The 17,978-nt window shown below is 42.8% G+C and overlaps 1 protein-coding gene across 4 annotated transcripts in view; it reads left to right on the top strand.

Moving 5' to 3' along the window:
* CDC42BPA (CDC42 binding protein kinase alpha) overlaps window positions 1-17,978 on the top strand; it is a 316,853-nt gene that overhangs the window by 105,938 nt on the left and 192,937 nt on the right. For all 4 annotated transcript variants that reach the window (XM_042926312.1, XM_042926311.1, XM_042926314.1 and 1 more), the window contains one exon: window positions 5,355-5,450. In XM_042926312.1, the coding sequence (XP_042782246.1) occupies window positions 5,355-5,450 (96 nt within the window). The remainder of the gene's footprint in view (window positions 1-5,354; window positions 5,451-17,978) is intronic.

Raw genomic sequence — 17,978 nt, 5'->3', positions numbered from 1 at the left:
TCAGCAAATAGAATTCAGCTATATATAAAAAGACTTGTGCATATACCAATGACGGATGGTTTTACTTCAAGGATACAAGGCAGATTTAGTATTCTAAAGGAACTATTTGAAACTTGCATTAAAGAAATTCTACATTGAAATTTTTAAAAAAAATTTTTATTAAAAATTTTTTTTTAACATTTATTTATTTTTGAGAGACAGAGACAGAACATGAGCAGGGGAGGGGCAGAGAACGAGGGAGACACAGAATCCAAAGCAGACTCCAGGCTCTGAGCTGTCTGCACAGAGCCTGACATGGGGCTCGAACTCATGAACCGTGAGATCATGATCTGAGCCAAAAGTCAGATGCTTAACTGACTGAGACACCCAGGCGCCCCTACACTGAAATTTTTAAAGAGAGATTCATTTTGAACTAGAGTGGAATTGTATTTCTGTGCTTGAATTATCAAGTCCTTTTTTAAACAAATGTTAAAAAAAAAAAAAAACGCTGCTCTGACCACGACCTCTCCAGCTTTGGGAAACTGGGCCACTCATGATGCTTGATAATTTACAGTTGAGCAGCAACGTGTCTCGATTCTTAACCTGTGCATTGTTGATGTTTCAGACCAGTTTTTCAGGGGTGCCTGGGTGGCTCAGTAGTTGAGTGTCCGACTCTTGATTTCGGCTCAGGTCATGCATGATTCCAGGGTCGTGGGATCGAGCCCCACATCGGGCTCCGTGCCAAGCATGGAGCCTGCTTAAGATTTTCTCTCTCCCTCTGCCTCTGTCCCTGCTCGCATGCCTGCTTGCTGTCTCTGAAATGAAATGAAATGAAATGAAATGAAGTGAAACAAAGTAAGTTTTCAAAGATTTACCTCCAACCTACTGGCTGTATTTCTTTCCATTTAAGTTGCATAACAAATACGTAATTAGTGGGACATGCATTATTTGAAGGTCGTAGGACACCCTCTCTCTTTCTGGGCAGCTGAATAATTGCTAACATCTTATGTTCAGAGATCGCTGTCCCTGCTCATTCATCATCTACAGACTTTGTCAACAGTCCCTGAACTTCTTCCAATAAGTTCTGTAAATGTTACCTTCTCTTTACAGTTATTCAGTGCTTTATAGGAGGTGTCCTCACTCATTTCACTGGAAGGTGTGAAATAGTTGACAGAAATGCTCTCCATTGGAGTTAGTCCTTTCCAGGGTTTTGTCGTCTTGCTGATTACAGAAGATGATAATGATCTCTGTGTCATAGAGGAATAATGTATCTTGGTTGAACGGTGATGGTGCCGGTTTATGCCACTTGCCTTATTATTTTTGTTACTGTTGTTATTCCTTTATTATTTTCATAACGACTGGTGCCAGTAATAGTGATATTCATGAATTGAGGCCATTGGATTTGATCTGCCTTATTTCCTGATCTGCCACCTACATTAAAAAAAAAGTAAGCATGACAGAAAAGTAAAGAAGTAAAAAGTAAAGAAGTAAAAAAAGTAAGAAGTAAAAATATGAAAGGTCCCTTTTCCTTCTTCCAGTATCTAATCTTTCTATTCAAAGTAAACCATTAGTAAGAGTTTCATATTTGTCCTTAATGGAAAGTTTTATTATAATGGACTCATACTAAAAGACTGATTTTTCACATTGCTTTTATCATTTAATAATACATATGTTGGATTTTTCTATTTCCATATTTATACATTTATCTCAGCCTGTTAAATCGTCTCATTATACTAAATGGATATATTTTTTAGTAGTTTGATTTTTTTTTTTTTTTAAACATTGATGGCCGGGGCACCTGGGTGGCTCACTTGGTTGGGCGTCCAACTTTGGCTTAGGTCATGACCTCATAGTTTGTGATTTCGAGCCCCGCGTCGGGCTCTGTGCTGACAGCTCGGAGCCCGGAGCCTGCTTCCAATTCTGTGTCTCCCTTTTTCTCTCTCCCCTCCCCGCTCATGCTCTGTCTCTCTCTTCTCAAAAATAAATAAAAACATTAAAAAAAACACAAACATTGATGGCCATTTAGATTACGTCCACATTTTACTATCTTTCTACTCTCTTGAACTGTGCTGTAGTTAAAATCTTTATACGTATACCTCGGAATAGTGAGTTTAATCAAAGTGTGAATTCTCAGTAAGGTGGAATCAAATTATCAACACATTCAGTCATTTCAGCACATCTGACTACGTGCGGCTGGCAGAGAGAAGATTCAGAATGTGAGAAGACAGCGCATCAGAGCGACTCACCACACCTCAGAAGCACGTGCAGCGTAAATAAGAACGAGACGGGATCAGATGCTCATGGTCCGCCACGCTGCTGTTGGCTTCTGTGGTGCTTTAGTTTGTGTACTGAGGTTGTGAAGGGATTCAAGGATCGTTTTTACGTGGTGGGATTTTCATGTTGTGCAGACTAAAATTTATCCACTCCTCAGATTAAACTCCTCGGTAGCAGATCCCTGCCTATTTATGCGCGTGGAGTCCTTGTTAGAACTTCACGAAGCCTGAGGTAACGCATGCATCATGGTTTGGCTAATGTTGCTTGAGAACAGGGCTTCTCCGCAGTGACTGTGACATTGGGGACCGGCTAATTCCTTGGGGCATAAGCTGTCCTGTGCATTGTAGGATGCATAGCAGCATCCCCGGCCTCTTCCCGTGCGATTGTCCTAACCACCCCCACCCCACTTGTGACAGCTGAGGACAATGCGACCTACTGGGGCAAAAAAGGAGACTGTGTTTTACATCTAAACTCAGTATCTGAGGCATTAATAGGACTAGTTTAATACCTAAATACTTACGGATGAAATCATATGGTATCTGAGATTTGCTTCAAAAAATGCTGTGTGTGTGTGTGTGTGTGTGTGTGTGTATGTACATGTGCACACACATGCATTTCCATGGAGGGAGGGTGGTGACAAGGGTGAGGGGGTAAAAGGGTGTGGATGGAACAATGACATAGTTGCTGACATTGGTCGATGAGTACATTGTGGGGAAGAGGTGGTTTTACTCTCTTCTCTTGTATGTGTTTGAAGTTCTGGGTCGTAGTTTATTTTATATTTTTAAAAATTGTTTTTTCATGGAACAGTTCAGAATAGATTAGAATATACTGAAGTTTCATCTGTTGACAAATAGTCTTTGGAGCGTGATTTGCTTTGGAGTCGCCTATCAAACGTGTTTTAGAATTTAGCTGGAATGTCTTTGAGATTCCGGAAAGCTGTCCTAACAACATGGTCAGGAGAAAGGAGTCTTCTGGGCTCTGACAGTCCTTACGTCTCTCTCTCTCTCTCAGACTGTAATTGTAGGTCACGCAAATTCTGAAACAGAACTTAGCGGTGAGTGTGTCGGGTGGTTCTGTTTTCCCTCTAGAGTGAACCACAGCATCGTGTGGACTTTAATAATCGAAACGGCAGGTAAAACTGCCCATTTATTTGGTTTAATGATTTTTAAAATTTTCTCTGGTGCTATCTCACGCATGGCTTTGGAAGTTTTGTTTGAGCAAATAAAATTTTATGGAAATACGTGGAAAGAATTAGGGTACTCGATTAGGTAATGTTAATTGTTTTGTGTGTCATGGCTGCATTTATTTTTTGGGAAATCAGTAAGTAAGCACCTCCTCTAGGTGGAATACCGTGATGGTTTTTCAGTGTGCGTGGCGTATGCAGCCAGGAAGGAGGTGTCTGCGTACTGGTTTGGAAAACTGTTTGGGTATATCATTACTTGAAAAAACAATAACTTGCAGAGCACCGTGGCCTGATTTGCGTAAAGAAAAGAAAAGGTAGGGGAGGTGAGGTACCACGTGAATGTTGCATGTGTTCACGTGCACACGTGTGTTCACACAGAGGGACACAGATTTTCTAAGAAGACACCGCACAGAGTTCTAGACGGTGACCTCTGGACACGCATGACACCGAAAGGGTGTGACTCAGCAGATTGAGATTTTACTTTCAGCCTTCGGTTCTTTTTGAACTTTCTGGTGTGGTGGTTTTTTCAAATTAAAACTAAAGATGATAGATTATCGGGGCACCTGGGTGGCTCAGTCGGTTAAACGTCCGACTTTAGCCCAGGTCATGATCCACGGTTTGTGGGTTCACGCCCCACGTCAGGCTCTGTGCTGACAGCTCGGAGCTTGGAGCCTGCTTCGGATTCTGTGTCTCCCTCTCTCTCTCTGCCCCTCCCCCACTCGTGCTCTCTCTCTCAAAAATAAACAAACATTATAGAATTATAATGTATCATATAAAACCACATAAAAACCATATAAAGCCACATTTCTGAGGTTCTACCTTTATAATATTGGAAATACAGTCTCACAATAAGCTAAAACTTTTATAAATCAAAAAGGAAAAAACAGTCCGTCACAGGAAATGGACAAAGGGGAATGAAGAATTCAAAGAGAAAGTTTGGTCATCCAGTAAGCGTACGTAAAGCTGCTTATCTGTATGGGTAATTAGGAATACGTTAATGAAAAGAGCGGTGACATATGGATTTACACCCATTGTATTGACACATTTCAAAGCCTTTTAATGTCAAATGCAGTTGAGGATGTGGGGAATGGGGAGATTTCTACACCGGGGAAAGGGTAGTAATCAGCACAGACGTAGCGGAGAAAATTGGCTCCGTCTGGTAAAGTTGAAAATGCTTCTGGGTAGCATTTCGACCTCTAAGTGTATACCCTAGAGAGATTCTTGCACACTAGCACAAATATGTTCATTGCAACATGGTAATAACAAAATCGGAGGTAACTGTGTTTTCCTGGTTGGGGGTTTGCGTGAATAAATTCCAGAAGATTCAAACGACGGAATGTCACAGCCGTTGAAAGGAAAATAGCCATCATTGAACAAGAAGTAATTGAGTTGCAGAAGGAAAGATCAAATGGTAACATTCATGGGAAATTTTCAAATGCAAAGCAATTCTGTTGATTTTGGACACGTACACGTGTGATCCAAGCATATGATGGGAAGAATATAACATATACTATGGATGAGTCATTTTATCAAGGGAGGAGGGCAGGGCAGGGTGAAAGGAGGAAGATTACCACTTATATTTTATGTCCTTAAAATTAAAAAGAAGTAAAGATGGCAAAATGTTACCGTTTATATTACCTAAATGGGCCGTGGTTGTGAAATGAATCTGTGCACTTTTCTGGTTGTTTGGAACTACAGCAGGAGTTTTCAAGAGAGAATGTTTTCAAGGTATCATTCCTACTGCTCACTTTCTGAGGGTGCTTGACCTGTAGAAAAGTCCTGGAATATTGGATGTACTCCTTTTCCAGGACAGAAAGCATTAACAAACAGCTTAAGCAATTGTTTGTATAATATATTGCCTAGTTTTACGTGACGTGTCCTCTGATTAAAAAAGTGTTTGTTTTTTTTTCCTTTTCAGACAGCGTGTTTTCGTGAAGAAAGGGACGTGTTAGTGAATGGAGATAATAAATGGATTACAACCCTGCATTATGCTTTCCAGGATGACAATAACTTAGTAAGAACCACTTTTACATGTTTCAATATTCTTACTTAATTTTTATCAGCAGAATTTAGCATTATTTTCTTTTAAGCGTTATTTAAATGCAGTTATTATTTAGAATACCACTGAATTTCACAGCATGTAAATTCTCCCCCCCCCCCCGGGTAATTTGGTACCTTTCCACTGGAATCTTTTATGCTCTGTAATAGGCAAGTCGATACTAAATCCAGACATTTAAATTCTAGAAAAAGTGCTCAGGATTTTCTCTTTTCACGATTTTCCCAATATACTTGATCTGTAGTATTCTTTTTCTACTTGGAATTTTACACATTTTGCAAAGTGGCCACGTGCCACTTTAAGCGGAGCCGCATTTCACATCCGGGCTCATCTGCTTTTATATGGACATCCCGAACCACGTGGCAGAAGAGATTGGGAATGAGCTCGGAGGAAAACGGGAAGCTGAGAAGCACTGCTGAGTGAAGACTGAAGGAGATGATGGTGGCCGCACGCCCCCACGTACGACCCCTGGGCCTGCTGTTCCAGGCTCTTCGTTTCCTGGCCCCCGTTTTTGTCTCACGGTTTGTTTTTTTTTAGCACACGTGTTGAGTCCCTGCCGAGTGCCACGCACAACACTGGGGCCCGGGGTCTAAAAATTAGTACGAAGTCTTGTTCTCGTGACGGACATTTATGGGACGTGTGCCGTGTGCTAGGCACTGCCCTCTAGATCCCGGAGATTCAGTAGTAAGAGACAAGGGATCTCTTTTCTTACTGTTCCGGACGATCAGTCCAAAGCCAAGTAAGTAATATCCTCAGACTTAGCTGAGAAAGTGTAACATTCATTCCGGATGAAGAAAGTAGAACCTTCATTCCCAGGCGTGAAGTCAGTGAGGAGCCTTCAGAGACGAATGTCAATGAGCTAAACCCAGAAGGGAGAAGAGGCAGGGAGGGCGTGGTGAACACAAATGTGCAGGGTGGAGTGGCTTGATGGAGGGGACAGTAGGGGCGTGGGGAGGGGCGGGGACAGATGAGAGAGTCCCAGCACGTGGCACCTGACGTGTCACGGATAAGAAGTCAGCCACGTTTCTCAAATCGGTGGGGTATTTTGGTCTGCAACTCTTGTGTATTTTTAAAAATGGCATTGTGTCTGAGAGCCTGAACGACAGAAATGGAGCTGCCTCCATCGGTCTCTTAGCTCCTTCCTCCTGCCTTCCCCCACCGTCGCTCAGGCGTCTCTCACGGAGCCAGGCGTGAACACTGTGTTTTTAGGGCCGTGGAAAGTTTGTGGTAAGAGGGGACGAGGGGCGTCTGAGGAAGGGAGGAAGCCAGGGTGATCACAGTAGGGAAGGGGAGAGGGTGTACAGTGGGGCTTCGAGTGGAGAGCCAACTGGGGAGCTGGGACTTCAGTCTGATTTCAAGAGGGGCTTTAAAAGGGACAGTGTGAACGATTCCTCTTGTTCCACGGCCTGACTTGTGGGATTCAGTGCTCAGTAGTTGACGAATCGAGTTGGGAAACCTATTTGGGAAGGAGAAAGTAGAGGAGGGGGAGGGTGGTTAGTTTAATTTGCACATATTGGCTTTGAATTGTCACGTGATCCATTTAGTGGATTAGACCTGTCAGTCAGGTGCTCCTGAGGGCCGCGAGCACTACGTATCTTGGGGTTCTTCCTCTTCTGGATCAGTTTTCAGCGAACTACGGCCTGCAGCTCAAATTTCGCCCCCTACTTACTTTTGTACAGCCTGCAAGCTAAGAATTGTTTTTACATTTTTAAATACTTGAAAAAAAGTCAAAAGGAGAATATTTTGTGACCCGTGAATGTTCCATAAAATTCACAATTCAGTGTCCATAAAGTTCTGTTGGAGCGCGGCCATGCCTGCCGATGTGTATGTTGTCAGTGGCTGCTTTTGCACTACAAGGGCAGAGGAGTTGGCCTCTTGCGACAGCGGCCGGCACGCTGACACACGGTGACACGTATGTACACGTGAGTCGCGATGCTTTGCACAGCTGCTCGGCAGCCTTCAAATCACAGTGACGGTTATAACTTGATAGCCTTTCCTCTTTTTTTTTTAACGTCTGTTTATTTTTGAAAGAGTGAGGGAGACAGCGGAAGCAGGGGAGGGGCAGAGAGAGAGGGAGACACAGAATCCGAAGCAGGCTCCAGGCTCCGAGCTGTCAGCACAGAGCCCGGCTTGGGGCTCGAACCCACGAACCGCGAGATCATGACCTGAGCCGAAGTCGGATGCTTAACCAACCGAGCCCCCCGGGCGCCCTAACTTGATAGCATTTCTAACGCAATACGTATCGCTGTACCGTGACGTTTTATGATTCCTGTTGGGAAGAATGCACGTGCAAATTTACGTACTGTGCTTTTCAGGCAAGCGGAGTGCGGATGAGATTGTTAACGACCCAAACGGCAGCCCAGTGCGACCGGGCGCCGCACCGCTGCTGTCCTAGAACGCGGGTGTCCGTGTTGCACAGGGAGCTCTGAGCTCGGGTCGCGGCATGCCCAGCCCACAGGAAGGCAGCCGTCAGGAAGGTCACCAAATATAAAACAATACCTTTTCACCGCAGAATTTCGACACAGAAATGAAACATGAAAAGGGTGCAGCAACCGTAGGGAGTTCCTGACGGCTCATTTGTCAGGCAGGCAGGAAAGCCACTTACCAGCGTCAGGTTAATTAAATCAGGTGTGTGGCCGCAGAGAGACGTGCTCACAGAAAATAAACTTGCCTCAGACTGTTAGCCTTGGTGAGAACAGTTGCTTAAAGAATGGGGGGCAGTGGGAACAGCATCAGTGGTTGATTTGAAAACCTGGAAACGGGGCGCCTGGGTGGCTCAGTCGGTTAAGCGTCCGACTTCGGCTCAGGTCACGATCTCGCGGTCGTGAGTTCGAGCCCCGCATCGGGCTCTGTGCTGACAGCTCAGAGCCTGGAGCCTGCTTCCGATTCTGTGTCTCCCTCTCTCTGCCCCTCCCCTGTCCATGCTCTGTCTCTCTCTGTCTCAAAAATAAATAAACATTAAAAAAATAAAAAACAAACCTGGAAACGATTTTGAGTGGTTGGTTTTGGCTCTTGAGTTGAAAGAGGTTACAGATTGCGCTCTGTTGTTGTTAGTTGACGCGTCGGGGCTGAGTTTGAAGTCCCTGACGAATCAGCCTTTGTTAATAGTTTGTGTGGAATAATTATAGTCCATAGTATTTTCGGAGAAGTCGAGAAGATACTACTTTGGTACAACCTGAATGTCCTCTGCTAAGATGCATTGCGGTGGAGAGCGGTGGAAATGTGTGTGGACAGATTGACACATAATGTAAAATATCAGGCGCCTAAAGCCCGTGGACGTCCTTTGTCGTCTTAATCGGCAGGTAGCTGGCAGCAAGTATTTGAATCTGTCGTTTGTTATTGAGCCAGTAATATCCCCGGTCAACTTTATTCGGTGTCATGGAAACAACGGTTACCCTGTTCGTGAATTTTTGTCAGAAGCCACAGCCGCGTGTCCTCACCTGCTGTACATTCGTTGAGTGCTTTTGCGGTGTTAACACTTTGTGGCAGAGGGCAAGATTGAAACATTTCTGAACAAAAAGCCCCACCCTCAGCCGTTATTAGAGAATATTGAATAGCTTTGAAATGCGTTTCTCCTGTAGACTTGACATGTTTTAGGATAAATTTAACCCCAAATTATAAGACAACCCAGCACTTACGTGTAAAACTTACACTACGGGGACATTTTGACATTTAACGTTGTTTGAATCACAGGTAACGTCAAGCTGCTTTATCTAATTCTCATGCTGTCGAAAGTAAAAAGAAACAAGGTCTCCGTTTCCACATAAATTTGTATCAGATAGACCTTTTGAGCTCCAGCTACAGTTAGGACCAGTTTTGGGGATTTGATTTAAGTGCTAAGGAGCTGCCTCGAGTTCAAAACCCGCTTAGCGGCAATTGAGAACTTCACCTAACCTTTAGTTAGAAGTGATTAATCTGCCGTGTAATGACTTGCTTCAACACAAGTAGCAGGACAGTCCCAGAGCGTTCTGCAAAGGCCTTCCAAGCGAGGAGCATGCTCAGTTAAAGTTATATGCTCACGAGGGCCGCCTGGTGGCTCCGTCGGTCAAGCGTCCGACTCTTGGTTTCGGCTCAGGTCATGTTCTCGTGGCTCATGAGTTCAAGCCCCACGTTGGGCTCTGTGCTGGCAGCACGGAGCCTGCTTGGGATTCTCCGTCTCCCTCTTTTTCTCTGCCCTCTCCCACGTGCTCTCCATCTTTCTCAAGAAAATAAACAAACTTAATCATCTGCTCATGAATTGATACCAGTAGCCATCTTTGTGAAGACATTTTCACAGATGACGTACGAGCGTCTCGTTACAGATCAGCATTGGCAGAGGGCCGTTAGCTTTAGATCCGGATGATGAGGAACACTGACTCTGAGCCCCAATTAAACAAACTGTTACACCCCCCTCCACCACATAAAGAATTCCATTTTTCTGTTAGTACACCTGTATCACGAAACTCACACTCAGTTATTTTATTTTGACTTGTACTAATAAAAATGTGTGGAGATTGGTTTTCTATCTTATTATATTTGATTTTTCCTCTTGGCCTACAAGCGGAAGTGGTTACTGTCTGGCCCTTTACAGGAAAAAATGGGCGGCCCCCTCCTCTTCGTAGATCACAGCGAATACAAGTAGTAGACGAGAATGACTGCCTAGTGCTTGTAAATGAGGAGGGTTCGCCTGGAGAGGACAGAGACGGGACCAAGCACGGAGAAGACTCCTGCAGACGGTCAGAGATCAGAGCGAGAGAGAGAGAGCGAGAGAGAGAGAGAGAGAGATGGGGATTCTGCCCCATTGAATCTAATGAAGGGGGAGTGGGTTGAGGTGGAGGGAGATGGTTCGCAGTGACGTCAGCTGCACCGTGGTGGTCGGAGAGAAAAGGTAAACCGGAAATACCGTGCCCGCCCACAAACCCTGGTTTTCTGCCTCAGTGGAATAGCGCCTCTCTTGGCCATCTGTATTCTACTTTGTGCCTTCATGGCCCTTGTCCCTGGTACCTTTCGTTCTAGTGCCCGTTCTCCCCTCGTCCCGGTGAAGTCCAGTTAATACTGCAAGATTGTGCTCAGATTCTGTGTGTTAAAAGTCGTCTCCAGAATTCCCAGTTTGAATTCATCTTTCTCATTTCATTTTAGCGTTACCTTCTTTCTTAGTGCTGTCGTTATCCGAGTAACATATGTATATATACATCTTTGACTTAAGTGACATGAGCCCTGCTATCTTCAGCAAAAATATAATTAAAAGTTTGTGTAATTTAGTAGTCACGGAGCTCGTCTGATTTAGGCCACATCTTGTCTTTATATCCCTTACACGCTTGCAGAATGGAATAGTGTGTTTCAAACTTCAGATTGTGACCCATTGGTGGATCATAAAATCACTGTAAGGGTTACAGCCAGCATTTAAAAAAATTAAGTAAAATAGGAAATGACAGAGTTCAGGCAGTAAGAGGAATTATTGTTTCGTGACATTTATTTCTTGTATGATATGTATTGAACCGTTATATAAATCGTATTTATTGTGGGTTTTAGTCAGAATTGTTTAAAAGTCGTGGTGGAGAGCTTTGCATATGTTAGTTCTGTTAAATTGGGTGGGATTATATTTGACTTGATTTAGCCATACTTCTGTGAAATTTTCACAATGAACGTGTCAGTGCAAATATAATCTACACAGATTTGTCGGCAAAATTTCTAAGAGTAAACACACATCAAGTATTTGGTTAGCAAACTTACAGCAGTTCATCATGATGGATTTTTGAAAGCTTTTCGGTAATAAATCCACCAATGACCATGCTTTCTGTTATAGGTAGGTGCAACACTGTGGATTCAGGGATTGCTTAAAACTCTGTATTTCGTTATAAACATAGAAGTTTTTAGGTACAGAACCGGAGTGTCCAAATACCCAATTTTGTATAGCAACATTTTGCCTCATTTTCATTGACAAAAAGCCTGACTTATTCTGTCTCCTCTGAGGTTAGTCTTCTATGTGTCCTTTGCTTTTGACGTTAGAATTGTTTTTTCATTTCTGGGTGAGAAGTAGTCTGTATATATCAGTCATTAATTTCTCGGTGAGAAATATCTCAGTGAGAAATAGTCTATACACACACACACACACACACATACATACACACACACATACACACACACACACACACACACACACACATATATATATATATACACATCACTCATTAATTTCTCGGTGAGAAATAGCCTATATATATCAGCCCTTAATTATTTAGAATAATAGTCATAGAATAAAACTACAGAAAATATAGTTTTAGAATAAAAGCTACAGTGTAACTTTTCTTAGCTGAGAGGAAACTTGTGCTGGGTTAGTCTCAAGAGTACAAGTCCTAAATTACCTTGGGTATCATCAAAGACTTTCTTTTGAATATTTATAAAATATTAGAAAATAAAATCATTTAGAAATGTTGGCAAACCTAGTCTTAGATACCAGAAAGGAAATTTTATTACACAGTTCTTTTCCAAAATAACTGTTAGCCCGGAGGTAGCCACATAAGGAACCTGGTCTGTAGTGCTGTGTGATTCAAGAAAGCCATCAGTCTCACGTATAACCTGCTCAAATATCTCTACGGCCAATTGATGAAAAAATTATATAGAGTCATAGCATATATGTGTTTTATTTGCTTCATATAAGTTGGTGTAACTTAATGAATGATATTAAAATGTGATTAGACCCTTTTTTAAAAAAAAAAAACTCCTTAAACACAAACCTGCTTAGTTGCATCAACACTGTCACATGCAATTCTTACCACTTGGATGTCATTTAGAATATTATGAATCCGTGAAATTTGTGTCTTCTTCATACCTTCTTGTCCGCTGTTTCCTGTTTAGTTCTTTTATCCTGGAGGGGGAAAAAAAGTCAGGGAAATATTTAAAACAAAAATTCTGCTTCTTGAATTAGCATTTGTCAACTGTTTACAGGATGAGAGGCATTTAAATGTTAGATGGTGATTAGTCATACAAACTCCAGACTCTTTACAGGAAACCAGTTTGTGCTGAAGATAGAAATTGTTAGAAAAAGGCACGGAAGGATGAGTGCAGGGTGGGCTCCAGGATTAACTGTGAATGTCTCTGAGAGCAGGATGACTAAACGGACTTCCTCTTCTCCCCAAGGAAACTTCCACAAGTATATCTGTTCTAGGAGACATTCTTTCTCCGGAACACAGTTCATTTATTGTATGCTTTTTCACACGTTGTAGCATTGTTTCTTTGGAATGCAGTTTCTTATAAGCACAAGATTTGAGATGAAGATTTTTTTTTTTTTTTTTTTTTTTAAGAAATTCGGAGTTGGAAATCTTATGGTGTGCTTTGGCCATGCCTAGTGGTCTGTTTATTTTGGAGGGATGAAAGATTGCTAGAGACTCCGTCTGTGTCTTTAATTTCTTTTTTAGTATTCTGGCACCCTGCACATATTCTTTATGTCATGGGTGTAGTCCGTTTTTTTATCGATGACTCTTTTGAGTACAAAGAAGCTGATCTCAGGATCAAGAACCCTGAGCTCTGGTTTTCCGCCCACCCAGGGTATGTTTGGGCAAATCGTTTTAACTTCTTACGCCTCTGATTACACAGCCATAAGGCAGGGACAGCAGCTGTGATCCCTGTGTCTGCTACAGGGACCTTATAAAGATAACCCTGTGCCCGAAGACTGGGACTCCTACTTCATGGAGACAATGAAAGCACTGGTCACTCAAGCATATGAACTTGCCACTTGCCATGCTCTAGTCTCAGCATGAACGTTCCCTTTCACCTCCCCTGTATCTGTGTAGATTTACTCATATTTGTACCTGTTCTCATTCTTCCTGTCAGTGTGGATGAACTATTTGCCTTTGACTTTGGGTCCATCACCTTTGGCCCGTTGCAGAACTTGATATCACCGGTCAACTGCAGTGCTCTTTCCCCTCTACAATACAGAGGTCTAGAAATGTAAGAACCAAGTACATGTTACTCTGCAGCTTGCTCTTGTCCTTCAGTGATCCCATGGGCATATATATTTAATTATTCTTTTTGGCGACTGTATACTCCACAGAATGGACATGTTGGATGGATCCGTTTAATGGTTTCCTTGTTGGTCACTATTCGTATTGTTTCTGACTTGTTGCAGTTATCAAAGTGCCGTGAGGTAGATATACTTGTCCATATGCCCGACATATTGGAGTTCTTATTTTAATTGACTGTATTCCTAAAAGTGGGAATACCAGGTCCAGGGGTACGCACCTTTTACATTTCAGTAAGTACAGGAAGTTACTTTCCCGAAGAGTTGTAGTGTGTCAACCCCAAGAAAGCAGTGTCGTTTCAACTCCCTGCTTGGTGCAAAATGGATTTCGTTGTTGCTCTGGTTGTGACCGTGTGTCAGTTGGCTAATTGTGCTTCCTCTTCGGCAAATTAATGGTTAATATAGCCTCAGCCTAGTTTTGCTGGATTGCTTGCCCTCTTCTTGACCCCTGGTGGGGGCCCTTTATGTTAGGATTATTATCTCCTTGACCTATCTTACGAACATCACCTCTCAGTCTATATTTTTCTTAAACTTGTTTAAAGGCATCTTGGCCATATTGGGTACTATTTTAAAGATAGTTTATGAGTAGGAAGTTGTTCTACCAGATACTAAACTTTACTAATTACTCACTGAGAGCCATATGATACTGACATGTTAATAGACAACCTTAGCAGGATAGAGGCCCAAGAGCAGATCCAAGTGTATTTCACATCCTAAATTATGGTAAGGAGACGTTTCAATCTAATTACAAGAAAGAATGGATATTTAATTACTTGTTTTAGATAATTGACTCTTGAAGAGAATAGTTTTCACACCTTGTACAAAAAGACATTTTAGACGAATGAATGAATGAACGGGATTCAAAGTCAGGTTCTTTTCCTTTAAGGGCCTACAGCAATACCCTCCACTTATTTCTGTCACGGTATTTGCATGACACTGAAGTTGCCCACTGATTTGTGTTTTTTTCTCCTTTAGATTGTAAATTCTGTCAAGGCAGGAGCCCTTACTCACTGTGGCGGCTCAGTTGGGGGGTGTGATGGGGGCGCCCAGTGGGTGTTTCCTCGCTGTGGAATTGTGAATGAGCTTGTGTGTTCCCCTCTTGTTCTGTATTCTGTCTTCCTTTCGCAACAAAGTCATTTACAGAATAATATATCAGATAGAAAGCTGTTTACTTTGTCCCTAAACCTGTTAGCTTAATGTCATCAAGACAGGCCAGGGGCCTGGATGGGGATTGGGGAAGTGGGTGGGGCTGGAAGTGGATGGACTCCATGGAGATTCAGTAGGAAGTAGATGCAGCAGGACCTTGGTGATTCAGTTGAATGTTGTCCTGAACAAAGGGGAACACGTAAAAGAACGACTGGGCAGTGCTTGGAGAGATCTGCTGGTATGTGTTACGGACAAAAGGAGCTTTTTTTCCTATGTGAGGCTTTTATTGGCCGTTTCTAACGCATCTTGTCTCCCTGATACCAAAACCCGACTGTGAGCATAGTTCATTTTCAACTCATCGCTTTTCTCTTGCGAATTTTCTTTTGTGTTTTCTGCTCATTGCTCTCTCCAGTTGCTGAATTCTGTCTTAGAAACAGTGAATTGACCTCTGAGGGCAAGGTAGGGGAAGAGTATACGAGCAGACAGAGCCAGAACTCTGTTTAACAGGCCGCAGGAAAGGGAAACTAGGAATAATTAGGTACTATAATTTTTAAAAAATTTTCCTTGAGAGAGCGAGAGAATCCCAAGCAGGTGCCATGCTCCGCGTGGAACCTGATGCGAGGCTCGACCCCACAACCCCGGGATCGCGACCTGAGCCGAAACCAAGAGCCGGACGCTCCACCATCTGAGCCAGCAAGGCCCCCCAGTGTATTCATAATTTTGTATGCTGTCTCAAGGAGGTGTATTTATCATAGAAGAGGTCCAGTAAGGCACATGGAGAGGCTGAAGGAAAGGGATCCACGGGGTTTATTAAGAGGAAGAACAGAGCGGATTATGGGTGAAAGTAGGCGATAGGCTGACACAGGGAGCCTAGACTTTGAAGGTGACCGTGGGTGGCAAAAATGTTGACACGAATGTTTTTCAGCAGTTTTCTGGTAGATGGTTATGCTCGGACCTGAGGAGCCTGGGGTAGTGAGAACAGCTACTGTGCACTGTCGAGGCAGGAAAGCCTTTGATGTAGGAACCTTTTTGCCTTTTTATCCTCTGGGGTTTTCTCCAGGTTTGGGATGGAAAAATCCTGATTGGCACCTGGTGAATGTTTGTTGAAGGGGTGAGTTGTGTTTCACAACTTTCTGTGTGTAAGTATTTGTTTCCGGTTTTAATAGCAGACTTTTTTATTTGAAAAGTTTTTGTGTTTGCTACTTGAAGTACTTTAACTTTAGAGTAGTAGATGTGGGTTTCTTCTCCACAGCCATCGTCATTTCTAGCAACATGTTTATTTACACCAAGAGTTTCATTATATTAGTTTGTTCTAATCTTCATGATAGGGTCTGTTAAACATTAGGTCTAGTAAATATAGCAAGTAAACCATAGACCAGAATTTGAAATGCATTGTTTCTCTGATTTTCAAGGATTTAAAAAATGAAGTTGGTTGCTTTTATTTAATAAAAATTGCCCATGCTTATCATTTTAATGTATAGTGACAAGAATGTGAATTTTCTCAAGACTCTTTAAATCTTAAATGTCAACTTGGTGATATCACTGAAGTAATATCTTTATTTGGCGATAAAATAATTTTACTTATTTATTTATTGAGAGAGGGACCAAGCAAGCATGCGCTCCTACAGGCAGGGGAGAGGACAGAAGGAGAGGGGGAGAGAGAATATTAAGCAGGCTCCATGCCCAAAGCAGGGTTTGATCTCACGACCGTGAGATCACGACCTGAGCTGAAATCACGAGTTGGATGCTTAACCAACTGAGCCACCCAGGTGCCTCTCAGTGATAAAAGCATTTTAACTTGAAGGTGTTATAAGTGACATTTAAGAATCTTCTGTTTACTGTCCTTCATGCTGAGTGCTACACTCAGAAGAAGGTGTCGTTATCATAGATAACATAGATGAGAGAATAAAGTGTCAAAGAGATTAATTTATTTTTCAAAAGTCATTGATAATCCAGAGTCAGAATTTGAATACAGGTTTCTCTGACTACAAAGATCATCTTTTCACTCTGTCTTGTTTTCACTCAACCTAAAAAATATGTATGATATGATATGCTATGGTACGATAAAATTACTATACTATACTATAACACACACACATATATACGTGTTTATAAAGCAATCTAGAAAATACCAAAAAGCGGGACACCTGGTGGCTGAGTCGGTTAAGCCTCTGACTTGATTTCGGCTCAAGTCATGACCTCGTGGTTCATGGGATTGAGCTCCATGTCAGGCTTCATGCTGATGGCACAGAGCCTGCTTGGGATTCTCTCTCCTCCTCTCTCTCTGCCCCTCCCCTGCTCGCACTCCCTCTCTCTCTCTCTCAAAATAAATAAGGAAACTTTAAAACAAAGAAGAAAGAAAACACCAGATGTCTATGACACCATGGGTAATCTAGCAACCCAGAGCTAATCCCTGTGAACATTTTGGTGTCTACTCGTCTTTTCATTTTTGGCGTATACCTATGGTAAGGGAAGACTTGTTTTCACTTACGTTCCCCGGTACTTTCTCAGTACTGCTTTGCTTCTGACATGAGATGTGTGGGTTTCTGCAACACCAGCCGAGTATCCTGTGGTTTAACTCCATTCTGATGCCATCCACCTGGAGGTAGTGTCACATCCCATAGGCTAAGGGGTCCAGTCCTACAAGACTCCCTCCTCACCCCTAGGTACAAGTTCAGGTTATTACTTGTGCTTCTGACTCACGGACGGTAGGTTGGAGATCACCACGACTTAATCCTCAGATACGGTTGGTCTGCTGGAGCAGCTCACCGGACTCAGGAGGAGCTCCGTGACGCAGGTGCACAAGGCTGGGTACGGTGAGGGGGGCGTGGAGCCTCCCCCCGCCCCCGCCCCGCAGCACCTCCACTTGTTGGCCGACCTGGAAGCTCTCCAAACCTCATCCTTTTGGGTTTCTAGGACAGCGTCCTTAGATAGGCATGAGCCATCAAGTCATTAGCATTAAGGATGGATTTAGCCTCGGCCCTTCCCTAGAAATTGCCAACCTTCTAATCTCAGTTGGTTCCCCTGGCGACCAGCCCCGTCCTTAGGTTACCCAAGGACTTTGCAAAAGTCACCTCATCAACATAAATACTAGTGTGGTTGAAAGGAGTTTCTTGTAAATAACAAAAGCTAGCTTTGTGCCAACAAATGTATGTATTTCTTACTATAAATCACAGTATCGTATACGCATACTCGTGGGAGTCCATACCTAAAATTACTTGGCTTCTGTTTATATAGACCTAAGAAGAGTCCGTTTGGATACTTCTGCACTATCAGAAATAAGAGGAGTATGTACATCGTGGAAATTATTATATCCTGTATTAGAGTGCTTTCCAAATGCT

The sequence above is a fragment of the Panthera leo genome, chromosome F3, assembly GCF_018350215.1.
Source record: "Panthera leo isolate Ple1 chromosome F3, P.leo_Ple1_pat1.1, whole genome shotgun sequence".
NCBI lineage: Eukaryota > Metazoa > Chordata > Mammalia > Carnivora > Felidae > Panthera > Panthera leo.
The sequence above is the reverse complement of the archived record's forward strand: the minus strand, read 5'-3'. Positions and strand labels throughout refer to the sequence as shown.